Here is a 24,409-nt window from a genome sequence, read left to right on the forward strand (position 1 = left end):
CATCTTGTTACAACTGAAGGAAGAATGGATGGAGCAAAATACAGGAAAATACTGCAAGAGAATCTGCTTCAGTCTGCTAAAAAACTGAAGCTTGGGAGGAAATTCACCTTTCAGCAGGACAATGATCCCAAGCACAAGGCCAAAGCAACATTGGAGTGGCTCAAGAATAAAAAGGTGAATGTCCTACAGTGGCCCAGTCAAAGTCCTGACCTCAATCCCATTGAGAATCTGTGGCACTATTTGAAAATTGCGGTCCACAAGCGTTGTCCAACCAACCTGAACAACCTGGAGCAAATCTGCCAAGAAGAATGGGCCAAAATCACTCCGACACTGTGTGCAAAGCTGGTACATACTTACCCCAAAAGACTTAAAGCTGTTATTGCAGCAAAAGGTGGCTCTACCAAATATTAATGTGTGGGGGTTGAATACTTATGCAAGCAAGATATTTCAGTTTTTTATTTTTCTTAAAAATATTTCCCAACATAAAACCAATGTCACCTTACAATAATTGATTTTGAGTTTAAGTGTTTTAAAATAAAATATCAAACAGAACAAAATTTCAATGTACCATTTGTAATTCAGTAATATGAGAGAATTGGTCAGGGGTCTGAATACTTTTGCAAGGCACTATATATATATATATATATATATATATATATATATATATATATATATATATATATATATATATATATATATATATATATATACAAAATCACATAGAAAGAACAATATATTTTATCCCCTCACCTTAAAAGCCAAAATGCTGAGTCTTATCCATTTGTACCCAATTGGTATATTATTGTTTTAATTGCCATCTAGCGATCATCCAAAATGGAGGACTTCAGAGACCAACCCGGGGGATAGCCAGTCCGTATATGTGTGTTTTCAATGATTTCTCACCCACTTATTTAATCCAACTACAAATAATTAAGTTTAAAAATGTTTTTAAGTTCTGGCTACACTCGTGCTCACTGCTGAGTTTTACAGATTAGGGTGAGTAAAGTGATATGACACTGACAAAAACAGACCAGAAGATCAATCAATCAATCTTTATTTTAAATAGCGCCTTTCATTTCATAGTGGACCACCATCACAAAGCGCTTGATGAACAACAGCGTTGCAATTCCCCAAAAAGGAAAAGAAAAAGGAGAGTCACAAAAGCTGAACATTTTTCCGTATAGAATTAGAAAGCCAACAGGAGTAGTGGCACTTTGTCCTTGAAAAAGCCGAGTTGCTTCTAGAGTCTGGATATTAGTGCCTTCGGTGGAGTGAGACAAACAGGAGTGGTTAAAATGAGTCGAGATTAGATTATAGGCATCACCTTAGAGGGCCAGTCCCAGTAACTAGTGGCAGTTTACAGTTTTGTGGTTTGTTTCTTTTTATAGCTGGTTTCAGATCACAGCTTGAAGAAGCCAGGAGAGGTTAGTACAGAGAAAGAGAGAGTTTTGCTCCCGTGTTATCAGAAGTTTGCAGAGCTTCACGTCAAAAAGTTTTGTAAGCAGGTGAACAGTTACAGCAACAAAACAAATAAGACTATCCCTTAGAAACAGCAACATTCAAGAGAAAAATACAATTTATTAACCACTCAGTTAAAGATCTTTTCAGAAAATTAGTGAATAACTTTGGTTCCTATAACTATTAAGTATTGTCTTTAAAGTAGCTTGGTATCATCAAAACAAACATATTGATAAGGAACAAAGAGTTAATTGAATGTGTTTGTCCTGCTGGTTTGGTCTGAAGCACAGATTGAGGAAATCAGAAGAAAAGAGTTAGTGCTGGGAGCTGTGTTATTTTACCTTGGCAACCTATTAGTAGTTGTGAGACTCATTTACTGTTTCACTTCAGGCAGAAGTTACACTGATGAGTTAGAACAGTTGTACGATGCCAGGCGATTTGTTTTGAAGCAGAGAAGAGCAGAGCTGGAGGTGAGCAGTTACGTTAGTAGCACAGTCGAGCAGGTGGCTGCAGAAGTTAGTAGAAGCTATACCAGTAATACGTTTAAACTCATTATCACAGGCCAACAGTCACAGCAGTTAAGTAGTTGTTTTTCGGAGAAGAGCAGAACAACATTCGAATGAGCCGGTGGGGCAGAGAGAGAAAGAGAAGGGACAGATTGGGTTGAGAGCAAGTTAGTACAGAGTGATGGTGACACGCAGGAAGGAAGCCTTGGGAAGAGCCTCAAGGACAGGCTGGCGTCACTCTTACCCCATTGCTCTGGGTGGAGTGCACAGACTGCTCGCTGGTGGAGGAGCAGGTGCTCATGCGGTCGGTGTCCTTGCTGTGGGTGGAGTTGCGGTGCATCTGGTGCCCGATCGAGTCAGTCTCGCTAGGGAAGGTGAAGGAGCCTGGACGGCTGGCAGGCGAGGCAGGGATGGAAGTCCAAAACGAGGTACCCTTTTGCACCGGGCTACCGGGGGTGAAGGTCTCCTTGCCGAAGGGAGATGGAGAAACTGGAGACCCCATGGGGGAGATTGCTCCCGGCCTTGGCTTACCCAGTGTCAATGGGCCAACACTGGCCCTGGGAGAATGGGAGTGGGTGTCCTCCAAGCTGCCCCGAAGTTCCTTTAGGTTCCCCTCTGCTGAGCCTGGCTGCTTGCTACTGCGGGGGTTCTCCAAGACTTTCATCTTGGGTATCTCCTTCCCAGTGTCCTTCTCCGGCTGTTCTGCGAGGGAGGAGGAGTTTCTGTTGTTGGGGGGCGGCAGGGAGGAGTTGCGAGCAGACGTACCTGACATCTTGTCTGGCCCTTCAGGCGCTGCGGCTGCAGAGGAGACCAGCACTGGGGAGTGGTGCCTGACGGGCTGGGGGATGCGGGAGGGCCTGGTCCGGCTTCCCGCAGTGCTGCTGCAGCTGGGCACTATGCCAACACTGCTGCTGCAGGAGCTGCTGCTGATACTGCCGGCTCCACCGGCACCAACATGGTTCCTCTGGTACTCAATCGGAGAGGTCAAGGCTGCAGCAAAGACAGAAGGAGGTGCACATGGATGATGGCATTAACCAACACTAAACATGTGAGATTTGATCTTACTGAGTGTGTGAACGGTTATAAATATGATACCAAGTAACATGAGGGGATATCAGGAGTATAGGACCATCTTTAGGTACACAATACACCATCAATACTAAATCCAAAACATAAATAAAAATCAGGTGCTGATAAATATTTAATTACCATTTAAAAAGTTTCGCTGGTTTTCCAGAATTTGGTTGATTTCGTGCATCCACACCTGCCGCACTCCAGGGTTTGCAGAGTGCAGGATATAGGTTTCAGTGCTGCTGTCAGCTGATCTGGAGGTCAGTGCAAATTTACATGGATCCCCTTCCACACTGTCCTCCAGCCCCAAATAGCTCACCTGCAAAGACAGGGTTACAATTAGTGAGTTTGATCCATCCTTGTTTCCCATTCCCTATTACATGTATAATTTTTCAGTAGTAATACTTGGGAGGTCCACTAGCTGTAGAACATTGCAATTACTTAGTTTACCTGATCTAACTGATATGAAACTAGAACAAATTAATTGGATTAAGCTGATTTGCTGTGCTTGTTCAAATGCATTTCACGTTAGTTTCTCGCCTGGTAGGTCTGGTGCTTGTGTTAATGCATTGTTTATTTCATATTTAGCTATATATTTATTAATATTTCCTTGTGCTCCATTGTTGCACCAGTATTTTAGGCACAAATATTTAAAAAAATATATTGTTGCAAAAAAATAAAAATAAATAATACTACTACCATGCCTGTGGTTTAAACACATGTGTGTATACCTTAGTATACCAATAAACAATGGGTAAATTCAGTAAACAATAAAACGTTATCATAACCTTATCATAACCCTGGTTCCCTGGTTACCATCACCGTATGGGTATTTACCTCCTAAAGACCCGAAACCTGAATATTGTATACAAAAGCTTCTCTGAGTCTGTGACTCAGTTGTGGCACGTCCCCGAGGACACAAAGGGAACGTTCCCTTTCAAGTACAAAATGTAACCATTACCGTATGGGCGAGTGTACCAAAGCCATCGCAAGGGCAAGATCAGTAACAGGTAGCTAGGTTGAACAAATGTAGGGAAACGTTGTAAAGGTCGACAAGGAGGCAACCCTTACCACTCCAGATCCAAAGCTAGGGTTTTAAGGATCCACAACAGTCTGTAGAACATAGTGAAGGCATGGGGAGTAGCCCACACCGATGTCCTTGACAGATGCACCCTGGAATGAAGCCCACAAAGTTGCATGCCACTGGTGGAATGGGCAGTGAGCTCTCCTGAAGGGGGCAAGTTGGCCACCTCATAGGCAGTCCTGACCATGTCTGCTGTCCACCTGGACAGCTGCTGCTTAGACAGGGTTTGACCATGGGACTTCTCCCCACAGCAAACAAAAATTGCTTGGACTGCCTCCGACTTTTCATCCTATCAGCATAGTATGCCAGGGCCTGCACTGGGCAGAGAGTATGGAGCTGCCTTTCTCTGTCAGACTGGAAAGGAGGTGGATGAAATGCCTCCAATCCAACCGACATGGAACGCAGAGATAGTCTTTTGCAAAAAAGCAGGATTGGTAAGGAGTGTGACCTTTGTCCTGGCTTCTGTAAAAATTAAGCAGGTTTTCAGTAAAGAGAACGCCTGCATCTTGCTCACCTGCTTTTATGGAGGTGATTGCAAGCAAGAAAGACACTTTGAGCGTTGAATATTTCAGCTGAGCTGAATGCATGGGCTGAAATGGAGGCTTCATAAGTGGATTAAGGAACATTGTCCTTCATAGGCGGCCGAAGCCACGAGTCCCCTTCAAAAATTGCCCGCCAGGAAGTGAGCTTCTGGGGAGGCTGAGCCAATTTTGACATGGTAAGCCAGAATGGCTGCTAGATAGACCTTTAACGTGGAGGGGGATTTCCATTTGTCAAAAAGGTCCTGCAAATAATGCAGTACAACTGCCAGGTCATGGGTTTGAATTTAAGGCAGAAACCACGTCTGAAAAACACCTCTTGTGCCGATACTGGGAACGCATAGATGGTGCTCTGGCATTCTGCAGGGTGTCAATGACCCTGTTAGAAAGCCATATATGGCTCAAATGCAGCCGTTCAGGGGCCAGACCCAGAGTTGCAGGCTTGATGGGTCGGGATGCCATAAGGTCCCCCGTACCTATCTAAAGCAGGTTGCGGCGCTTTGGCAGTCTTCAAGGATGGTCAGCCAGGAGCTGCATTAAGATCGAAAACCAGAGTCTCCTTGGCCAATAAGTCTCTACTAGGAGAACCTTGGCCCGGTCCTGCCTGATTTTCTCCAGACACGGCAGGAGCAGGGCGCGCGGTGGGAAGGCATATAACAGTTGCCTCAGCCAGCAGGTCCCCATCTCCCATTATGGAAAACCAGAGGGTACAGTGGGTTGATTCTTGGGAGGCAAAGAGATCTAACTCCTCTCCCGAACCTCTCCCAATTGAGGCTCACCACCTCAGGGTGAAGCTGGGGACTCTTCTTGAGAGGAGGTCCGACACCCAGTTTGTCACCCAGGGCAGATGTACTGCCCATAGTGAGAGGAGATTCTCATGTGTCCAGAGCAAAAGCTTGCAGGCCAAACGATGGACACTGGGCAACCCTGATGGCTCATGTAAGCCACCACTGTTGACTGCCTTGTTTTGCCTTCTTAGGCCAGGGCAGTTGCAATATTGCAGTGGCCCTCCTGATCAGCAGCAGACGCTCTGCCGACAGGGAGAGTTTAACTGCAGGGGATGCACAGTCAAATTCCGTATCCTCAGATGGGAATGCTAGCTCCTGTTCGCCCACATCCTCAGGAGGCGGCAATGGACAATATGTCCTCCTGTGGCCAATCTGCACTCATAGCCCCCTGGGGCCCGAAGGGGACAGATGGGGCAGGTCGCACCAAACATTCACGCAGTAATTGTGCGAGAACAGTTCTGCAGTGGGGAAACAGGTGACCAAAGCTTTTCCATTTGCTCTGAGTCTGCCGATCGCTAGGAATGGTGACTCCTCTTTTTTCTCGGGGGAGGAGAAGTAGGAGGATAAGGAAGACCATGAGGACAGCCTTCTGCCTAGACTACTTTCCCTGATTCGCCGTACGCTCTCCCTTGGCATAGAGCCCTGGGGTGAGGAGGAGACGTCTCTAACAGAGGGTGCTGGGGAAGAGCGCTGAGCAGGAGTAAGGGACTCCATAGAGCTGCGGGACAGCCGCTTCTCAAGCATCAACTTAGAGAAAGGTGCACAAAACTGCGATCAGCAAGTGCCTCCTTGGCGTGCTCTGGCCCCAGGCAGGAAGAACATTTGCCGTGCTTGTCCTCAATAGGCAGACTGGCCTTGCATGTCTCACAGGGATAAAAGCCGGACTTGATGCAACAAGCAAGCAATGCAGTATATAGTTGCTTACTCAATCTGCTTATAGATATCGATCGGGCCAGTCAAGACCCGAGTGGGACCGGTGGCCTGAGCACCGGTCGGTAGTGGTTGTGTAGGACCAGGTAGAAACCAGGTCGCTACCGGGTCGTTTCGATGGCTTTAGTACTAGGGATGGTACCAATGCAGTAACCTCGGTACCGCTGTGGTACCAGGTCGGTGACCTGAGTACCGGTCCACCAGTTCGCAGTCACTGTGGGTGGCAACGTACAGGGATGCCCATCTGTACAAGCCACTGGCAAAACCATTCAGTCAGTAGCCTGCTTGTTAGAAAGCCGTCATAATAGTGATGCTAAGCTGCTACCAAAAAGGCATAAATATATTGTAGAAGAGATTGCAAGCCAAAACAACTGAACCAAGTATCTTGGTCCGGCACAGTACTGCTGAGCCCAGACAGGCCTGCGTGTAGTCTGTAAAAAAACAGATAAACACACAAAAGAAAAATCTCTCTCAACAAAACACAATATCACAATTGCATAAATATAAAACTTCTCATATTTTAGGTAAACACCAAAACGAGAAATAAAATAACTCCCGCTGGAACCATGCAGCCCGCAGGGAAAGCACAAAGTCAGCCGCCTTATGTTGCTGGATTTCTGGGAAGGAGAGACTTAAGCCACTGGCTTCACACGGGGCACAGAGCCTCAACGAGACACTACAAGCAACAGGCTGTAGTGCACACAATACACGTAATTCGTAAGAACTATTACAGCGATTAGTTAAATATCACATATTTTATGTAAAAACACAATAAATGTAAAATATATACAGAAAGAAGCAACAATGTACTTATTTCAAAAAGGCTCTTCAGTCAGGTCGCTAAGATCTGTGAGTGCAGTGCCTTTGTGCACACAGGGGCGGGGCCATGACTGCATTTTTGTAACACAATATTATATAGCAACACTGCAGTTTTGCTATATAATACTCAGGTTTCGGGTCTTTAGGAGGTAAATACCCATATGGCAATTTCGTAAGGGAACACATTGTACAGTACAGAAGACTGTTTTCCTAGGAGGTTTTGGTGGAGTACTCTTCTCTACAGTAACACCTTGCTGTGTTATTGCACTCAGAACTGAGGACACACATCACGTGTGGCTTTACCATTCTGAAGTGTTCACAGGGTTGGGGAAGCTACTTTGAAAAGGTAGTTAGCTAAAGCTACTTCTAAAAAAAAAAGTAGCCAGCTAAACTACAAGCTATTCTGACAAAAAAGTAGCTAGCTACACTTAAAGCTACTTGGAAAAAGTAGCTTACTACTTTCAAAGCTACTTTTCCACTAATGAAAATATATCAATATATTTATAAGCTGTACTTCAGAACTGTGGCGTTTTGGCTGATACTATGGTTATCATTATGGCATTAACTTACAGGTTCACATGCTGCAATCCACTGAAGAACAGCTGTGTCCTTAACCCAGATCCTTTCATACACATAGCCATTACAGCATATATGTACAACAGTGATTAATTATTTTTAGAAAATAAAGATCGTCTCATGTAATCCTCAATTTCAAGTTTAACTCAGTATTGTTCTTGTTGCATTTGGCACATCATCCGATAAAGCAATAACAAGAATTGTACTCCAAGCCTTCTAGAAAATGTGCACTTTTTCACCACGGGAGACAGCAGAGACACTGCACAGTGTTATTAATTAGAATAAATAATTACATATTTAAAATAGCTCCATCTTCGTACTGTGATGTCCTTTTTTTTTTTTTTTTTTTTTGGAGAAGAAAACTAAATTCTGAGTCAAACTACTTCTTGAAAGTTATGTTAACAGTTTATAAATTCAGTGTGTGTGTGTGCTATACTAACTGCCAGCATTCGCTGTGAGACATACAATGAAGAGTTTTCTCTTTTTAATTGAAATGATTGTTCCATTTGTTGTTTAATTGTTATACGGTTGCACTTAATTTAATGTACATGTTGCTCGTTTGCCCCACACCCTCTTTGTGTGATCCTCACGTGTATTTTTTGCCCCCAGTGTGTTACACTTGCCGTTACTTACCCTTTCCCCTTTTGGCGTCTTTACTCTCTGCTTAGTTCAGCGCTTATAAATGCTACTGTTAGTTAGTAGTCACTATTGCAGAGCAAATAAAGCAACAAATTGAAATTTCATTTGCTTGTCTCGTCCTCCTTTGCTGAACCTGTGCACACCAACGCTGCAATATGCTTTTATTAAAGACAGTTATTTTATTTAATATTTTATCCTTGTGACATTATTCTCCCTCTGTCATTTTCTCTGTGATTTTGAACGCATTGACTGTGACTGCTCCATGATTTCTGTCCAAATTTTCCATGACAAACTCCTAGCCCTATTGATAGCCCAGCCTAACAAACTATATAGAGAACACACAAACAAGGAAGTATGATAGTTGTCCACAGTGCTCAGTAATTAACACATTTGGGGGCAACAGAGTTATCAAACAGTTTATTTATGTTCCTGCTGAAAAAAGAAGAAAAAGTAGCGGCTGAAGTAGCGGTAGCGGCAACTACACTTTGCAGGAAAAAATAGCTCACTATTGCAAAAGCTACTGTAAAATAAAAGTAACTCGCTACTGCAAAGCTACACAAAAAAGTAGCTCACTACAGTAGCGTCGCTACTCCCCAACACTGAGTGTTCATACATACATATATATATATATATATATATATATATATATATATATATATATATATATATATATATATATATATATATATATATATATATATATATATATATATATATATATATATATATATATAATATATATATAACAGAGGCCTGCTTGGAAAAGACATTCACTTAATTGCAGGTAGTTCTGAAACCCAGGACTGTGTAAAGGGCTAGTGCGAGTTTCTAACCCTGATCTGATTATACAAACAAAATTAATCTACTAGTTTCTGTTCATTTTTTTAATGCAAATACAGGTCTGTCTGTACCTTAATGCTGTTTTTATAGAGGTAACCAGGCACTGAGAAGCCTTTCTTCCTGTCAAGGGGCTCACTGAAAATGACCATCTGCTCAAAGAGGAAGACCCGCCTCTCTTTCATGCGTGCCAAGAGTCCAGAGTCCTGATCTGATACCAGAAATGTGTCCTGCAGGAGCAGCCGGCCCTGGGCAACGATCTTACCCTGCAGAGGGACACCCAAACACAGACTCATCAAGAAACTTCCAACACAATTCAATAAACATACAGCATTATAACTACCGATCAACATTTATCAGTAATGGGTCAACAAAGGAGCATGTACTACATATCTATGTACTACTTTTATTTTTGCCTGATCCATGAACTAAAAAAAGGTTTTTGTGGTTTTAAGGTATGGTGGAATTTCTTTATTTATTTGCCACTATATAATAAATGGCTAATACACAATATCCAGTAAAAGTCACTAATTTCTGGAGTTCTATAATGCTGCAGTCAGCTTTCACATTTAAGAGTAGAAGCTGCTCTTTTGCCCTTAAAAAAAGTGAGAAAACCAGTACATCAAATCCTTGGAGCCGCCCAACGTTCATCATGTCATTGCATCTTTTTGGTACAATGCACATGACCTCCACAGCTTTCTACAAGGAAGAAGAAAAAGGTAAAAGGCTACACTATACAGGCAATACACACTATGTTACTCTGAAGTACAATTTTAGAAGATCAGGACATTACTCTATCAGCCTTTCTTTGGGATGTGAGGGGATAAACCATAGGTCGTAGTTCTATTACCGATACAAAAAGGGGAGTAAATAAATAAATACATCAATAAATACATCCACAACATTCTAGGTTCCCTATGAATACCACAGTATTACATTCCTTTTAATGAACAAAATAGCTTGGACTGCACTGATGCAACTGACAGATAAAAAGCCTCAGTTATTTAACATTTCATCCCCTCAAATGCTATATAGATTTCTTGAAAGTACAAGAAAACCTTTGGTGTTTCCATTTCAAACAATTTGCACAATTCAGGGTCATACTGGAGTAACAGACCAGTATGATATAAACCAAAAAACAATAACAGCACAAACAAAACATACCTCTAATTCTGAAGTATCCACGCCAACCTTTTTGGAGTATTTGAGGAAGTCCTAAAAGACACAAGAAAACAATCAGTGACTGACTTACAGAACAGTCATAAATGAGTCTGGTCTCAGAATCTGGCCAACAGCTTCCCATATCCCAATGCATAGATCATAATGCAAAATCATGCATGCTTTCAACTAATTTGCTTCCATTTGCCTCACTGTTACATCACTTTTGTTCTGTACTCGCCTTTAGCAGCAACTGGTACTTCATAATTCTCTGCACTGGTTTTATTAATAAATCCGTAATCTGTAGTCTGTGGCCTAGACGCTGTTTGAGGTCCTGTAAAAAAACAAACAACACACACAGGATCAGTTTGATCTTCAATTCTGTGAGAAAAAGCTCACAAATGCATTAGAGACTTTTCTGACAGTGTCACGCACTCTTGTTCTCTCACACACATAAGCCTTGTCCTAAAGCAGGAAGATTTCTGTTGCACAAAAATCTCTGTCATCATCAAGTACAAAAGAAACTCACTCTTTGGACTCACCTCAAAATAGGTGTCTATATATTCAGACACTATGTGCTCTGATTTGGGTTTGTTTTGGCAGTACACAATGTACATGTGCAATCTTCTCTCCTAGAAAATAAATAAAATGGTTTATTTAACACACATATTTATGTTAATGAAAGCCTAATATTCAGCATCACATTTAGCAATGCATCTACCAGGGGTGTGCAATTTATGTGAAGGACATCAAGTTTTGCTTTTATACTTTGCCTGTCGGACAAGCAGTTTTTATTTATTTATTTTTCCTATATTTGTTCTGTTGCTAGAAAGACACTCCAGGTATACTTCTACAGCCCCAAGACAGTTTCTGAAAACTGAATTGTGGAAATCTAGCACTGAATCACAAACATTTTAAAAAGTGTTTACTTCCCACCCCTATCACTTCTGCTTGGCCAGCTGTGGAAGGAGCTGTATTGGTTACAAAAAAACTCAGAAATGGCTGCCTGAGAGCCTGTGACAAGGCAGACTAATCTTTTGAAAATTAAGCTATTATTTCCATTTTTGGATAGCAAATAAGTGATACTGGTTTCTTAATACATGAACCTGACATTTAAATGCAGCAATCTAGTAAAGTTATTACAAAAAATTTGTGTTGTGTAATGTACTTGTTGGGATGTTTAAAAAAAATAGTATGAATTAATGTATGTATTTTTCAGTGAGAGTAGTGTAGGGAAAGAATGTTGCCCCCCCCCCCCCAAGAATGTTGCACAATGTTAAATGTGGAAAAATAGCGTATCGTGAGTATTAAATGTTTTGTTTGTTTGTGTAAACTAACTGCCTGTGTTTGTCACTGTTGGATGGCTAACACGAACCAGGAGCTGTTGCTACAGACCAACATCAAGCCCAGACTACACTGCACAACTGTCACTTTAATTGCCTTGCACCGCACCTGCACTAACAGCACTCACTATCAAGAGAAGTGACCATGTCTGTGTTATTCTTTTTGTTATTATTTTGGGACTGAACCCTGTGGTTTATACTCTGACAGTACACATTGTTGTGTAGAGGCAGCATTATTATTTAACGGTCTAAAACAGAAGAGAAAAAAATAAAGAACTGTTTTGAACCGTAAGCTTTGTGTCTGTCGTTGTTGGAGCAACTGCATCACCTGTACACTGCAAACCACTCTGATCACAAACCTACTGTAAACATTGCGTGCATTTTTGTAGAAAAACAGTACAAAATGCAGAAAAACTTGTATCTGTATCTTGTATCTGTGATGCAACACCCTAAAAATACCTGTATATCAGGAGTTGATTCAGCTTAAAGAAAAAGAGTGGAAAAAACAGGCAGAAGCTATTTTTATATTTCATTAACTCCCAAGTATTGTTTATTATAGCTCTTAGTATGTTACTTAAATTTACTAGCAAATGTGTTCCAAACTGCACTGAAAGGAACATTTCCTTAAAGTATGTTATAAATTTGTTGAGGCGAGGTGGGGGGTCACAGGGAATCTTTTGCGTATCTTGAAGAATTCAGTGAACCCGTCAAGCTACAAGGCTAGATCCGCCCCTGTTAATCACTAATTGATTGATTGTGTTTATTGTTAAGTTTTATTCTACTTTTTTGTGTGATGGGGAGGGGGCAAGTAGATTTTTAAGAAGGACAAGTAGATTTTTCTATCATTATGTCCCTTGGACAAGTTTTTCAAACATTGTACCTCCCTGATCTATAGTTCCCTGCCATATTAAAATGAGCAGTCTTGAAACAGAGGCGACATTTATTACACCAAACTGTCATACAGCATAAGCACAAAGCTGAGCAGAAACAAACACATCAGTATCTGGTAGCTTGGCATTTTGCATCATGCAGGGTCTGAACCTGTGCAGGCATGGAATCAATGAGATTTTGTACTACATACACTCTGGTCCAGATTTTGCCATAGTTCGATGAGTTTTGACCAGAGTTCATTCAGATTGGCAGGTAATGGCAGAGTTTTCCACAATTGTCTAGCAAGGTGTTCCCAGACATCTTCAATAGGGTTCACGTTCATGGGAATTGTTGGAAGTGGGACTCATCTGGAGATCAGAACAGTCCGTTTCAAAACTGTACAGGTCTATCTATATGCCAGGCTTTGTGCTTTATGTGCTGTACATTTGCTTGGGTGAGCAGGGGTTTCTGTTGGGCCACTTGCCCACTGTAGCCCAGCAGCCTAGCCCATACAGAAACCGTTATGCTGTATGTTGGCCCATATCTGTGGATCTGACACTGTCCGCAAGGCTTTGACGACGGCTGGAATGGACCTAGCAAGCAGATGCTTGTTGTGAACAGTGAGACTGTCAATGGGCGACCAGGCCGATGTTATGCAGTGGTCAGACTATGCCCACACCCACTCGAAATTCCAAGATCTCTCCTAATCTGCTTCGCACTTTGCTATCAGTCAGACATATTGTATACACCTTCTGAGCTCCACAATGCAGACGACTGACATTTAAACCACGGGTGTGGAGGCATTGTAAGTATTTTTTACAAGGGTTGCCATTGCTTAACTTATTTAAGTATGTTTGCAACTTACATGCTTGACAAACAGGGTTGCCAGTTTATCAGGATCTTCAAGGCACTTCTCCAACTCTCCAAGAAAGAAGCTACAGAAAGAATAGAACACACAATAATAGCAGTTGTAACTGCCTGCAACACTTTGACATGTTAAAAAAAATTCTGATTTCACACACGTTTCAAAGATGACAATTATGACACCACCACACCCTTTATTGTACGGTATTACCAGTGTGAACCAACCTATGCTTTATAGATCATACAAATGCAATAATGCACTATTAAGTATAAAACAGGAATGCTACCCACACAATCTCTGAAGGTCTCAGATACTGTTTGAGTATTTGTTTTAGCAAATGTTATACTGCAATCAGTTGTAACGATACTAAAGTAAGCAACCCCTCTGCTTTCCACTACAATAATAAACAATTGAAGCCAAAACAAAGACATATTATTATCCTGTCATGTTATCTCATTTAAACAAGATGTATACTTACTCTTTGTGCCAGTCATAAATCTGATGTATGTTTCCAAAGACAATCTTATCTTTTCCCTTCATGTCATCGGGTACTCCATCCTCCTTCATTTTGTTCATGTAGCCCTGGAGTGAAGGAGGGCATATTTAACAGATTATAGGCAGCTATAGATGTTTTTGGTTTATTGCAATGACTGTAAAACTACTGTCTGCGAAGGAAACATCTGGCAGCGTATTTACACATTCACATGGAAGATGTCCCACGACAGAGGTCTTAAAAACATTACATGTTTGTGCAGCTGACTGCTGTTCATTATGCCACTACTGTTCACCAGTGCAGAAAAATCTGATGCATTCTGCAGAGCACACAGCACTACAGCACAAAAAGCAATATAAACTCACCTCTACTAAATAGCCCAGGTCCCTTACATAATCCCGCTCAGTCTCAACAAGCTCCTGTATGACATAACTAAAAAAGGAAAGAAAGAAACATGGTGTTAGAGATTTCTGGTGTGTGCTCAGATTTCACAACCTTGTTCCTAATACTTGAAGCTGCAGTGCATGAAGTTGTAGGTGGTTTTCTGCCTGCATTTACCTCACAAAGCCTCCAAGACTTAAACAGATATGATTAAATGTGCTGCTTTAAAATACCACTAAACACTGTCCACAGCAAGCATAGCTGAGCAGCATGTGTGACGATGAAAACCGATGTTTGAATTTAAGAGGCAGGATCTATAGTGGCTACTTACACACCCTTAAATCTGCAATACAAATCCATCTGCAAAGTTGACTTTGATTGTTCACAGCTCAAAAATGCAGAGAGCACACACTTACTGCCGTCTCTTGAAGAAGCTGGACTTGCGCTCCTCCATCTCGTCGATGGGCGAGGAGGAGGACATGAGGGAGTTGTCTGAGGGGTTGAAGGAGGGACTGCTGCTGTCCCCCTGCTCCACTGACAGGGAGCTGGGCCGGTCCTCCAGAGCCTGCAAGGGAAAGCAGTCGGTACAGCTGCAGTCTAAATATCATAGCACCGATACAGCCATGCCACTGTCTATAGACAGCAGTGCCCACAATTATTGACACCCTGTGACACCCTGATAGGATTTGGAACCTTGATGGTTGCATCGCAGTGTTATAATACTGAATCCACATGTACTGCTTGGTTATTTGGGAATTACACTACTGAAAGCTACATAAATACAGTTTTTAAAAACAAGCTTCAGGACCACATTTCCCCACCCAATTTTACGTGCTGTTATGCACCGATCTTATTGGCTAAAACCACTTATTGTGGTCTGTTTTTAGGACTCCTAATGCACATTGTATTATCAAAATGGACACAAGATGTAACAAAGAAAAACAAACAATTTGTTTTCCATATTGTATATCGGAGCAGCTTGATGCAACAGTGAACTAGAACAGGATTAGTTACATAACCCAGTTATCCAACTACTGCTTGTTTTGAATAGATCATACAGATAGCAATAAAACAATTAAAAAGCAGTCCTAAAATCTACTTATTTAAGATGAAATACTGATTCAACAATTAGCAATGCACAAAAATCACACATGAAAAGTGTGCAGATCACAGCTGACACTAGTTGTACAGTAGAAGAAAGAGCAAGTGTGTGTGTGTGTGCGTGTGTGTGTGTGTTTGGATCGCATGAATTGTTGTCAAGAGGGACCCAAAGACTGCGTTTAGTAAGCAGTGCTCCACATTTGTTTAGCATTGATGTCTATTGCTCTTACCATTTTGCTCTTTACAAGTTCTTCAATGGCGCTCACCAGTTCCGCAGCACTAGGGGTCTCTGAGCTGGTAGGACGGACGGAGATCCGAGAGGACGTCTGCATGGCGGGGAGAGAAGGGATTATTAAGTTCCTCAGTAGAATTCTCAAACATGACTAACTAATATTGACTCAGCTGGGAAGACAGAGGGGACAGGCATTATATCTCCAGCCAGCTCCTAGTTCAGGCTCTACATCATTTAAGAAGACAACCCTCACAAGGTATCTTGATGAGATGCACAAACTCACACATGCTAATGGCATACATTTACTAAGCTTTTGTTTGAGTACAAAGTATGATCAGAGAAACACACAGTAGATGCTTTTGTAAAAAAATATTGTATTAAAGTTTGGATTTCGCTTCATGCCCATTTTAACACCCTGAAATTACTGCTAATCGCAGATTGAGCAGTATCTTTCCAATCTGTTTGGGAACTGTGCATCTCAAAAGCACATTTTGCAATTTGAGTATATCGCTTCACTCAAAGACCAAAGAAGCTGTCTCCTCTTTTGTATTTCGCTCTTTCCTTGTTTGATACTTTCCATTTCACAATTTGATCAAAATAACTTGCTCAAAGACCGAAATAACCTTTGTAAATGCTCAAAATCGCGAAATGGTTATTTGTTTCAGTGACTGACTGAATCCTAATTATGACTAACACACACACACACAAATAAGGCTTCTGACTTTCGTTTTTTAACCGATAAGACGATAATACCTCCCGATACAAAAAATAAATAAATGATGTCGGCAATGTCCCGCCTTCCTACCTTCTCACATCAATTCGCTCTGAATACTTTAAACCCACCCCAACTGCTGAGTGGCAGCACATTCCTACATTTCTATTGGAGGATTGTAACATGCGTTCAAGATTTAAAATTAGATTACAATTACTAGAAGCGGAGGGGTTGTTCTTGCTTGTGAGGTTTAAAGTTATATTACCGTTCCATAGGGGGTATTTACAAGCTTGTGAAATTTAAAACAGAATTGAAATTTGTTTCGAAATGTAAAAAAATGCCTAAACTCAGAAACCCCAGAAGAATGTGGCTGTTGCTATAAAGTTGTGGAAGACAGCAAAAGAAGAAAGGTATATGAAGTGTGTCAGTACTGTTGAGTTAATACATAGTGTGACAGAAAAAAAAAAAAAAAAAAAAAAAAAAACACCCAAGACTTTTGGAAAGTAACAGTAAACAATTGCCATACAGTATATCAAAAGATTTACATCAACTCGAAAATAGCTAAAAATAAGCAACAGAAAAATGAAATTTATAAAAATGAAAACCCAAAGTCCATAAATATACATATATATATACACACACACACACACACACACAGTACCAGTCAAAAGTTTGAGTACCACACACACACACAGTACCAGTCAAAAGTTTGAGTACACTTGCTAGATTGACATTTTTCATAATTTTACATCATATATACATTTCTGTAAATACTTGAAAATGAACATGAACACATGTTACAATATACTAAACAAAACATAAGGAGTATCAAAGCAATGTTCAAGAAAATTGAAAATTGTCTCTAAATCTTGGATTCCTCAAAATAGCCACCTTTTGCCTTAATAACAGCCTCACAAACACGAGTCATTCGGTTAAGTTTCAGCAGGAAATCACCTGACATGTCTTCCCAGCTATTCTGCAGCAATTCCCAGAGATGTAGGGCACTTGTGGGTAGCTTTGCTTTGACTCTTCTGTCCAGTTTGTCCCATATAAGTTCTATTTTGGATTGAGGTCTGGAGACTGGGTAGGCCAGGTCATTAGATTGAGTTGTCCTTCACTTTCCTTCTTCACCAGATAGTTCTTGCACAACTTTGGAGGTGTGTTTCGGGTCATTATCTTGCTGAAGAATGAAGGACTGCCCAACTAGCCGTAATCCTGATGGAATGGCATGGCTCTGAAGTATGCTATGATAGCCATGCTGGTTGAGCTTGCCATGGACTTGGTAAAGATCACCAACTCTGTCACCAGCAAAGCAACCCCAGACCATGGCACTGCCTCCTCCACGCTTGACAGTGGGAACCACACATGCAGGACTCATGCGCTCACCCTCTCTGTGTCTTACAAATACTCGGCAGTTGGACCCAAATATTTCAAATTTTGACTCATCGGTCCATAAGACTGACTTCCACTCCTCAAACGTCCAGTTTCTGTGTTTTTTGGCCCAGGCAATTCTCTTCCTCTTATTCTGTACTCTTAACAATGGTTTCTTTGCAGCAATTCTTCCAGTTAGGCCAGCTTCACGCAATCTCCTCTGAATAGTTGATGTTGAAACATAAGTGCCACTTTCTTCAAATTTGTTGATGGTCTTGGCCATAGCAGTTACAGACACTTGCAAAGTTCTTGCGATTTGTCTTAAAGATTGACCTTCATTTCTTAAAGTAATTAAAGATTGTCTTTTTTCTTTGCTTAACTGAGTGTATATTGCCATTTTCTGCTCCCTTACATTCAGGAATCACAGACATGTGCTATGCTACCTATATTTATAGTAATCATGGACCCTCACCTGTTAACAATAATTGGTGACATAAGGTGAATTAGGTAACATGCTAGTTAACTCAGAGAACATCTAACAAAGACACTTTTATACTTAGGTCAGTGTTCTAACACTGTGTTATACACATTTAGGACTGTTAACTGACTTGGGCTTCCGACTGAAATCCGCTTGCTTTGGGTGACCATTGAAATTGAAATTGACAAGATTTACATTTTTATTTAAAAATTACATTTTTGAATGCAATTCACTTATGATTATCAGCTTATATAAGTACATGTATCATATAATGAAATATTAAGTGTTTATAAACAAGTTTATACAGTTTGAAAGCATAGATAATCATGACAATCCTGGTTTCAAGCATTTGTACTCAAGTGCAAAACTTGAAGTTTGAAAACTTGACCTGGTATTATATATATAATAATAATGACATATCTATATATATATATCTAATCATATATAGATATATCTAGATATAGATATATATATATATATGGATTTAGTTTTCATGTACCTGCATTTCCGTTTCTTTATTCATACATTCATAAAACCCCTGACTGATTGATTATTTTTATATTAAATGGTTAAATTGTTTCCTTTCCACCCTGTACAACAGGACCAACCTGCAAATGAGAAGACTGTTTTGAGGATTTTCTCCTGGTTACATAAATACTGTACATTGCTTATTTATTATATTTATTTAAGGGTAAGACGACATGTGTAATTTATCTTTCGGATGTACAAACCTCTACACAATGTTTAACACTAGAAACGCCATGCTGGTCAATTTGACCCTTTTTTGTATTTAAAATGTTAATTACTCTTCTGTTGTAAATCATTTGTGTGTGTGTCTTATTGATTTCTTAAATATATTAATTAAATATCATGACGCCGTTTGATAAACAGAATCGTGAAAATTATAGTTACAATGAGTTCTACCTAGAACCGTCACATGGGACAATTTGACCCATGCACTACAATACATATACATATATATATATATATATATATATATATATATATATATATATATATATATATATATATATATAAAATAAGACATTCTATATTTTTTGTAAATGCAGCATCCTCTTCCTCTAGTGTTTTTTTTATTTATTTCAAGCCTTTCTTTTGATTGCTATGATTGTGGATTTGAACAATTGCACCAAGATGCCAACTCAGTGAAAGCCTATGCTTCATTTCTCAATGTACCTGGGAGACAGCAATCCTTCATTTTGTTCCAGAAATGCAACTGGGAATATATCAGAAGGAATATGACAAGCTGCAAGAAGATGCACAGAGCAAAGTGAAATGACAGGTAGGATAACAACTTATGTGCCTTATATGAAACGTATGTTATATATTTTTTTTATATTACTTTTAGAAAAACAAATTTTGGTTTTACAGTTTTGTACATACCAGTTTACACATGTTTACAGAACAGTATTCAATGGAACTGAGTGTGTTTACACTCCATAGAGTACAATGCAGCTGTCATATAGGAAGCAGTGTTAGATTTTCTTTTTATGTAGTATTAGAAACAATGATTTTGGTTTTATAGTTTTATATCTATAGATACCCGTTTACACCTGTACACGGGTACGTCTACATACCTGTTTCTTTTGAAATGTGTATTTTATTATTTATTTTCATTTTGTAGTCATGCTGTATATGCGCTCATTTTGAAAATAAAACCTTTTATGTTTAAATTTTCATTTAAATGCGGTGTTTCTACTTTTCAAATGTTAGATATGATGTTCATGAATAAAACTTTTGAGTTGTATCCGATAGTATGTCTGTCATTTTCATAACGTAGCAGTTTAAAAATGTATGGGTCAAAAGGACCCACGTGATGGTCCTATCAAAAATCCAGCGGTTGTACTGTTAAAACACACATTGCTAGCTGTCAAAATAGTTTTCTAATTTACTATTTATCCTTCGATAAATATACTGCATGCATACATACATACATATATATATATACACACACACACACACACACACACACACATATATATATATATATATATATATATATATAGACACACACACACACACACTAGCTCACCATTGTTGTGCCTTCCAGATTTCCAAATAAGTGGTGCAGATTAGATGGTCTCTAGCCTCGTCAGCTATCTGATGTCAATTTAAGACTAGGTTTGTGGATAATGGTAGTCAACATTGAGGGAGTCTGGGTAGGTATAGGGGGCACCAAGCCATTCAGAGTAATTGTTAGGCACATGACTTTGTAGCCAATTTCATGTGCCATTAAGTACTCAGAAACTGCATTTGACAAAGATTTTCAAGCAATGAAGGAGGGAAGCACATGTAGTGCTATCAAAAAACAAAATGGGTACAGGGGGCTCTTGGCACACTTCAGACTAGGCTTACAGAAAAAATAGTTCTAATAACGACACATATTGTATATATGAAGGGGGAGTTGGGGTGGGAAGTTTTTGTTTTTTTATTTACTGAGGATGAGGAGCAACATTGGAAAGGAGTGTGACTTAAATGGAAAGATAGGGGAACTGAGATAAAACAGAGACAGAACATAAATCAACATAATGCTATGATAAACAATACAGTAACAAAAAAGAGAAAACAAAGCAATTAGTTTCAGAGTAAGATTCCATTACATTACAGAAAAAAGCAAAGCAATGATGAGGGCTGGCCAGAAAGTAAAATGACAAGGTTTTCTACAAATCCCACTACGACATTTGAAAACATAGAGAACTTGCTGTTGATGAATACTACTTCTATGACAATTTAATTTAACAAAGAGGAAGAGAGAATGTCAAACTGCCCATTGAAATTCCAGTCTCAGTTCTATCTCAGGGTTAAAAAGAACATAAGTCGATTAACTTATTTTGGTGGCATGCAAACCAGTGTAAAAATAAATATGTTGCTGTATGAAATGGTCTTGGGGGAAGAATAATGTTATTTATTTGCTGGTTTATAATCTAATCTAACATTTGTTTTAGTTTGCTTGTTTTTAATGGTTTTATTTTATAAAAAATACTGGTCTGAAAAGGGATTTAAAATAAAAAAGTTTATTTCATGCTGATAATGTAAACCAACTTATATTATCAGTAACTTGTCTATTATATACACACAGTTCCATTCTAATGCTGGTTTGGTCAGTGTTCGTTCCCTTGCTGTTCTACAATGCCCCGTTTCCACTGCCTGGCACCTCCACTGCTCGCCCGAGCGGCTGAGCGCAGCTGCCTGGTCAGGTTTTGTATCTCATACTTGTAGCCAAAGTGGCATCAAAGGAAGTGTGTCATCAGGTAGCCAGGAGTTGAGTGTAGAGAAGAAACCAACAAGGAAATCGCTAGCATTGCGCCGATTTTCTTTCATATAGGTAAAGCACACACATCTTGCTTTGGCACACAAGACGAAAGCCTGAATTCGCATTGCTTTTTACATTTTATTTATGATAAACAACAACAAAGCCAAACATTTTGAAACCATCTACAATTAGCCCCCCCACCCCCCCTCTACAAAATATGTTCACAGCATTCCATTAACATGGGGCTGGGATTTTGTTGGTGTTACCTTGTCATCCTGTGAGTCTGGCTGCAGGAGGCTGTGCTGCTGGATGGCCATAGGGGGAGGGAGTGGAACTGAATCTGCTCCCTCTTCACCCTCCTCCTCTCCACAGCTCTGCATTCCTGAAGAGGAGGACTTGGACAGTGTTCCGCTGCTGAGTCCTTCGTTCCTCACCCTCTGGAAGAGAAAGAGACCAGTTACTGGCAGTTCAATTTTCAAAAGTATCCAGATCCTGGACAAACTAACCAACAGAGAAACTGACAGTAGGACAAAGGTTATGAACAGACCATGTAAAATCCGTAATGAGAAGAACATTCAGACTTTACTTGAGTATTCAATACAAGCAGCAAAACAGACATTCAAAAGCTCACTAAATATATTCACATCTGGTTTGTCTCAATAATGTCACAGAACCTAATCCTACCTTATAAGTCTTTAATCAAACATATTCACAGTGACGTTTAAGAGGACAATTTAGACTGATCAAAGGGTGGGGCTCACACATTTAAGCTTTTATATTATTACTGCCAATCATATCAGAAATATAATTTTACTAATCCCTTTGCCTGACCCAGCATAGTATAGAAGAACAGGAGCCAATACAATTCTTAAAAGTGCTGCCCTAAGGAAAGAGGTCATACAGCACTGACCTCTTCGACAGTCTCATCCTGTGGAGTTGCAGCGCTGTCGTCTGAGTCCTTCTGGGAGCCTGTGTCGGCATTCTTGCGTACGTCCCTGCTCTTCTTGTGCTTGTTAGCCAGTTTCTTGACGTGGCCATCGGCTTTGCCACTGCTGAGGCGTCGCACTGGGCTGGTGAGCCATTTGCGAAGAGTGTTGCCAGGGCGCTTGGGGCCAGGGGAGCTCTGGGAGCCAATCCCATGGGGTTGCAAGGTGACAGAGGCAGGGGGGCTGGCGTCGTTGCTGGACACTGACAGAGAGTCTGTAACAGTGAAAAAAAAATCATGATAATAAACATCTTGTTTTAGAAGTTTAGAATATCTTCATCTAAAAAGAACAAAACAGAACACACTGGATACTCTCTATACTGTATATGACTGGAGAGGTCAAAACAGTGCAGTGCTCAATGATCTGTGTTATTGTGCACTTTATTACCTGCTGTTGAAAAATGCAGGTCGTTCACCCAAAACTAAAACTGGAGTGTCATTGTGTATATGCATGACTAACAGGAACAGTATAATTCAAGAAAGCAACAATTGTTGTGCAACTGGCCCTTTTAAGGAGTTTGACCGAAATTCCCAAATGTGACTGACACAGGTTACTGCTGTATCTTTCAAACATCACTACTATTTTTTTTTATACATTATTTCAAAGTCAAAGAAAAAACTTCAGAAACATGCAACAAACCAACTCTCCCAAACAGTGAACAAATCCAACAAGAGATCATACATGTAAGTACATGATAAAATAGTTCACTTCAAACTGCACTTACTAAACCCTCACATGATCTGGATACAGCCTTCAGAACTCCTTGTCAATTCAACTACATAAGCAGAAGAAAGCAATCCTTTATTCGGATGGGACTGGTTGAAAGCCTAATTCACAAAGTGTCCACTTTCCACTTACTAGCCTCCCATCACTGGTAATTAGCTCACAGCTTGTGCACATGCCAACTTTTAAAAGAATGAACATAATATCATACTTAATAAACAGACAGCTAACATTTTCTAAGGAGGTTCTTTATGAAGAACGTTGTCTTGTAAAATGTACCTGTTCATGACCCACAGTATTGTAGACAGTCAGAATGGAAAAGACTAAATATCCATGCACAAATACCTTATACCAAACAAACTGAGGTCAGAATTACTAGACAAAATGGATGCCGTGTGATCCAGTGGATAAAGAAATGGGCTTGTAACCAGGAGGTCCCAGGTTCAAATGCCATCTCACTCACTGCCTTGCTGCGTGACCCTGAGCAAGTCACTTAACCTCCTTGTGCTCTGTCTTTCGGGTGAGACGTTGTTGTAAGTGATTCTGCAGCTGATGCATACTTCATACACCCTAGTCTCTAAGTCGCCTTGGACAAAGGCGTCTGCTAAATAAACAAATAATAATAAGACAAACAAATGTTGATAAATTATGTATGGCCATAATAAAACATCCCATGCAACAATGTCTGCATGCAACAATAGCTACAAAGACCCTTTCTGTTTTGATCTTAAAAAGAGATCCAACATAACTGCATTGTTCCTGTATTTGATGTCTGCATGTGTGCCATATAGCCCACTACAGACAGTAAAATGTCATGGTGCTTTCATGGACTGTTCAAATATGCATCTATTTCTGACCACCGCAACAGTGGGCCTGGGAAACAGACATCACCGAAATGGCAACCTCCAGTAATACACACACCTGCTTAACCATGGTCTCCAGCAAAGAAAAAAGAAGGAGCTATGTAACAATGGGCAATGTTTGGATGCACAGACTAACGGCTCCACATTTTGTATATCATCTGAGATAATTGTCTGCGGTTTTAAGAGTTTGCCACTGTCTTACAAATTGTATTTAATTTCTCCTCCAAGGGAATTTATTTATGTCCCTCTTCTATCAGTCAATAACTTCAGCATCTAAATTTATTTTATTTTCTATTAATTGGTATTACTATA

The 24,409-nt window shown here is 40.1% G+C and overlaps 1 protein-coding gene across 10 annotated transcripts in view; it reads right to left on the minus strand.

Annotated features, from left to right (window-relative positions):
- The window catches only part of LOC121313368 (triple functional domain protein), a 194,089-nt gene that overhangs the window by 9,566 nt on the left and 160,114 nt on the right, over positions 1–24,409 (minus strand). For 8 of the 10 annotated variants that reach the window (XM_041245804.1, XM_041245802.1, XM_041245800.1 and 5 more), the window contains 14 exons: positions 22,436–22,725; positions 21,792–21,962; positions 15,689–15,784; positions 14,774–14,922; positions 14,342–14,408; positions 13,962–14,065; positions 13,484–13,553; positions 10,948–11,037; positions 10,647–10,739; positions 10,412–10,462; positions 9,869–9,946; positions 9,322–9,513; positions 3,174–3,354; positions 2,209–2,954 (listed from right to left, as the gene is read on the minus strand). In XM_041245804.1, coding sequence (XP_041101738.1) covers positions 2,209–2,954; positions 3,174–3,354; positions 9,322–9,513; positions 9,869–9,946; positions 10,412–10,462; positions 10,647–10,739; positions 10,948–11,037; positions 13,484–13,553; positions 13,962–14,065; positions 14,342–14,408; positions 14,774–14,922; positions 15,689–15,784; positions 21,792–21,962; positions 22,436–22,725 — 2,378 coding nt within the window. Of the gene's footprint in view, positions 1–750; positions 2,955–3,173; positions 3,355–9,321; positions 9,514–9,868; positions 9,947–10,411; positions 10,463–10,646; positions 10,740–10,947; positions 11,038–13,483; positions 13,554–13,961; positions 14,066–14,341; positions 14,409–14,773; positions 14,923–15,688; positions 15,785–21,791; positions 21,963–22,435; positions 22,726–24,409 lie in introns of all 10 variants that reach the window. The other 2 variants (XR_005949979.1, XM_041245808.1) reach the window with 2 other exon arrangements.

Source organism: Polyodon spathula, chromosome 3, assembly GCF_017654505.1.
Source record: "Polyodon spathula isolate WHYD16114869_AA chromosome 3, ASM1765450v1, whole genome shotgun sequence".
Classification (NCBI taxonomy): Eukaryota; Metazoa; Chordata; class Actinopteri; order Acipenseriformes; family Polyodontidae; genus Polyodon; species Polyodon spathula.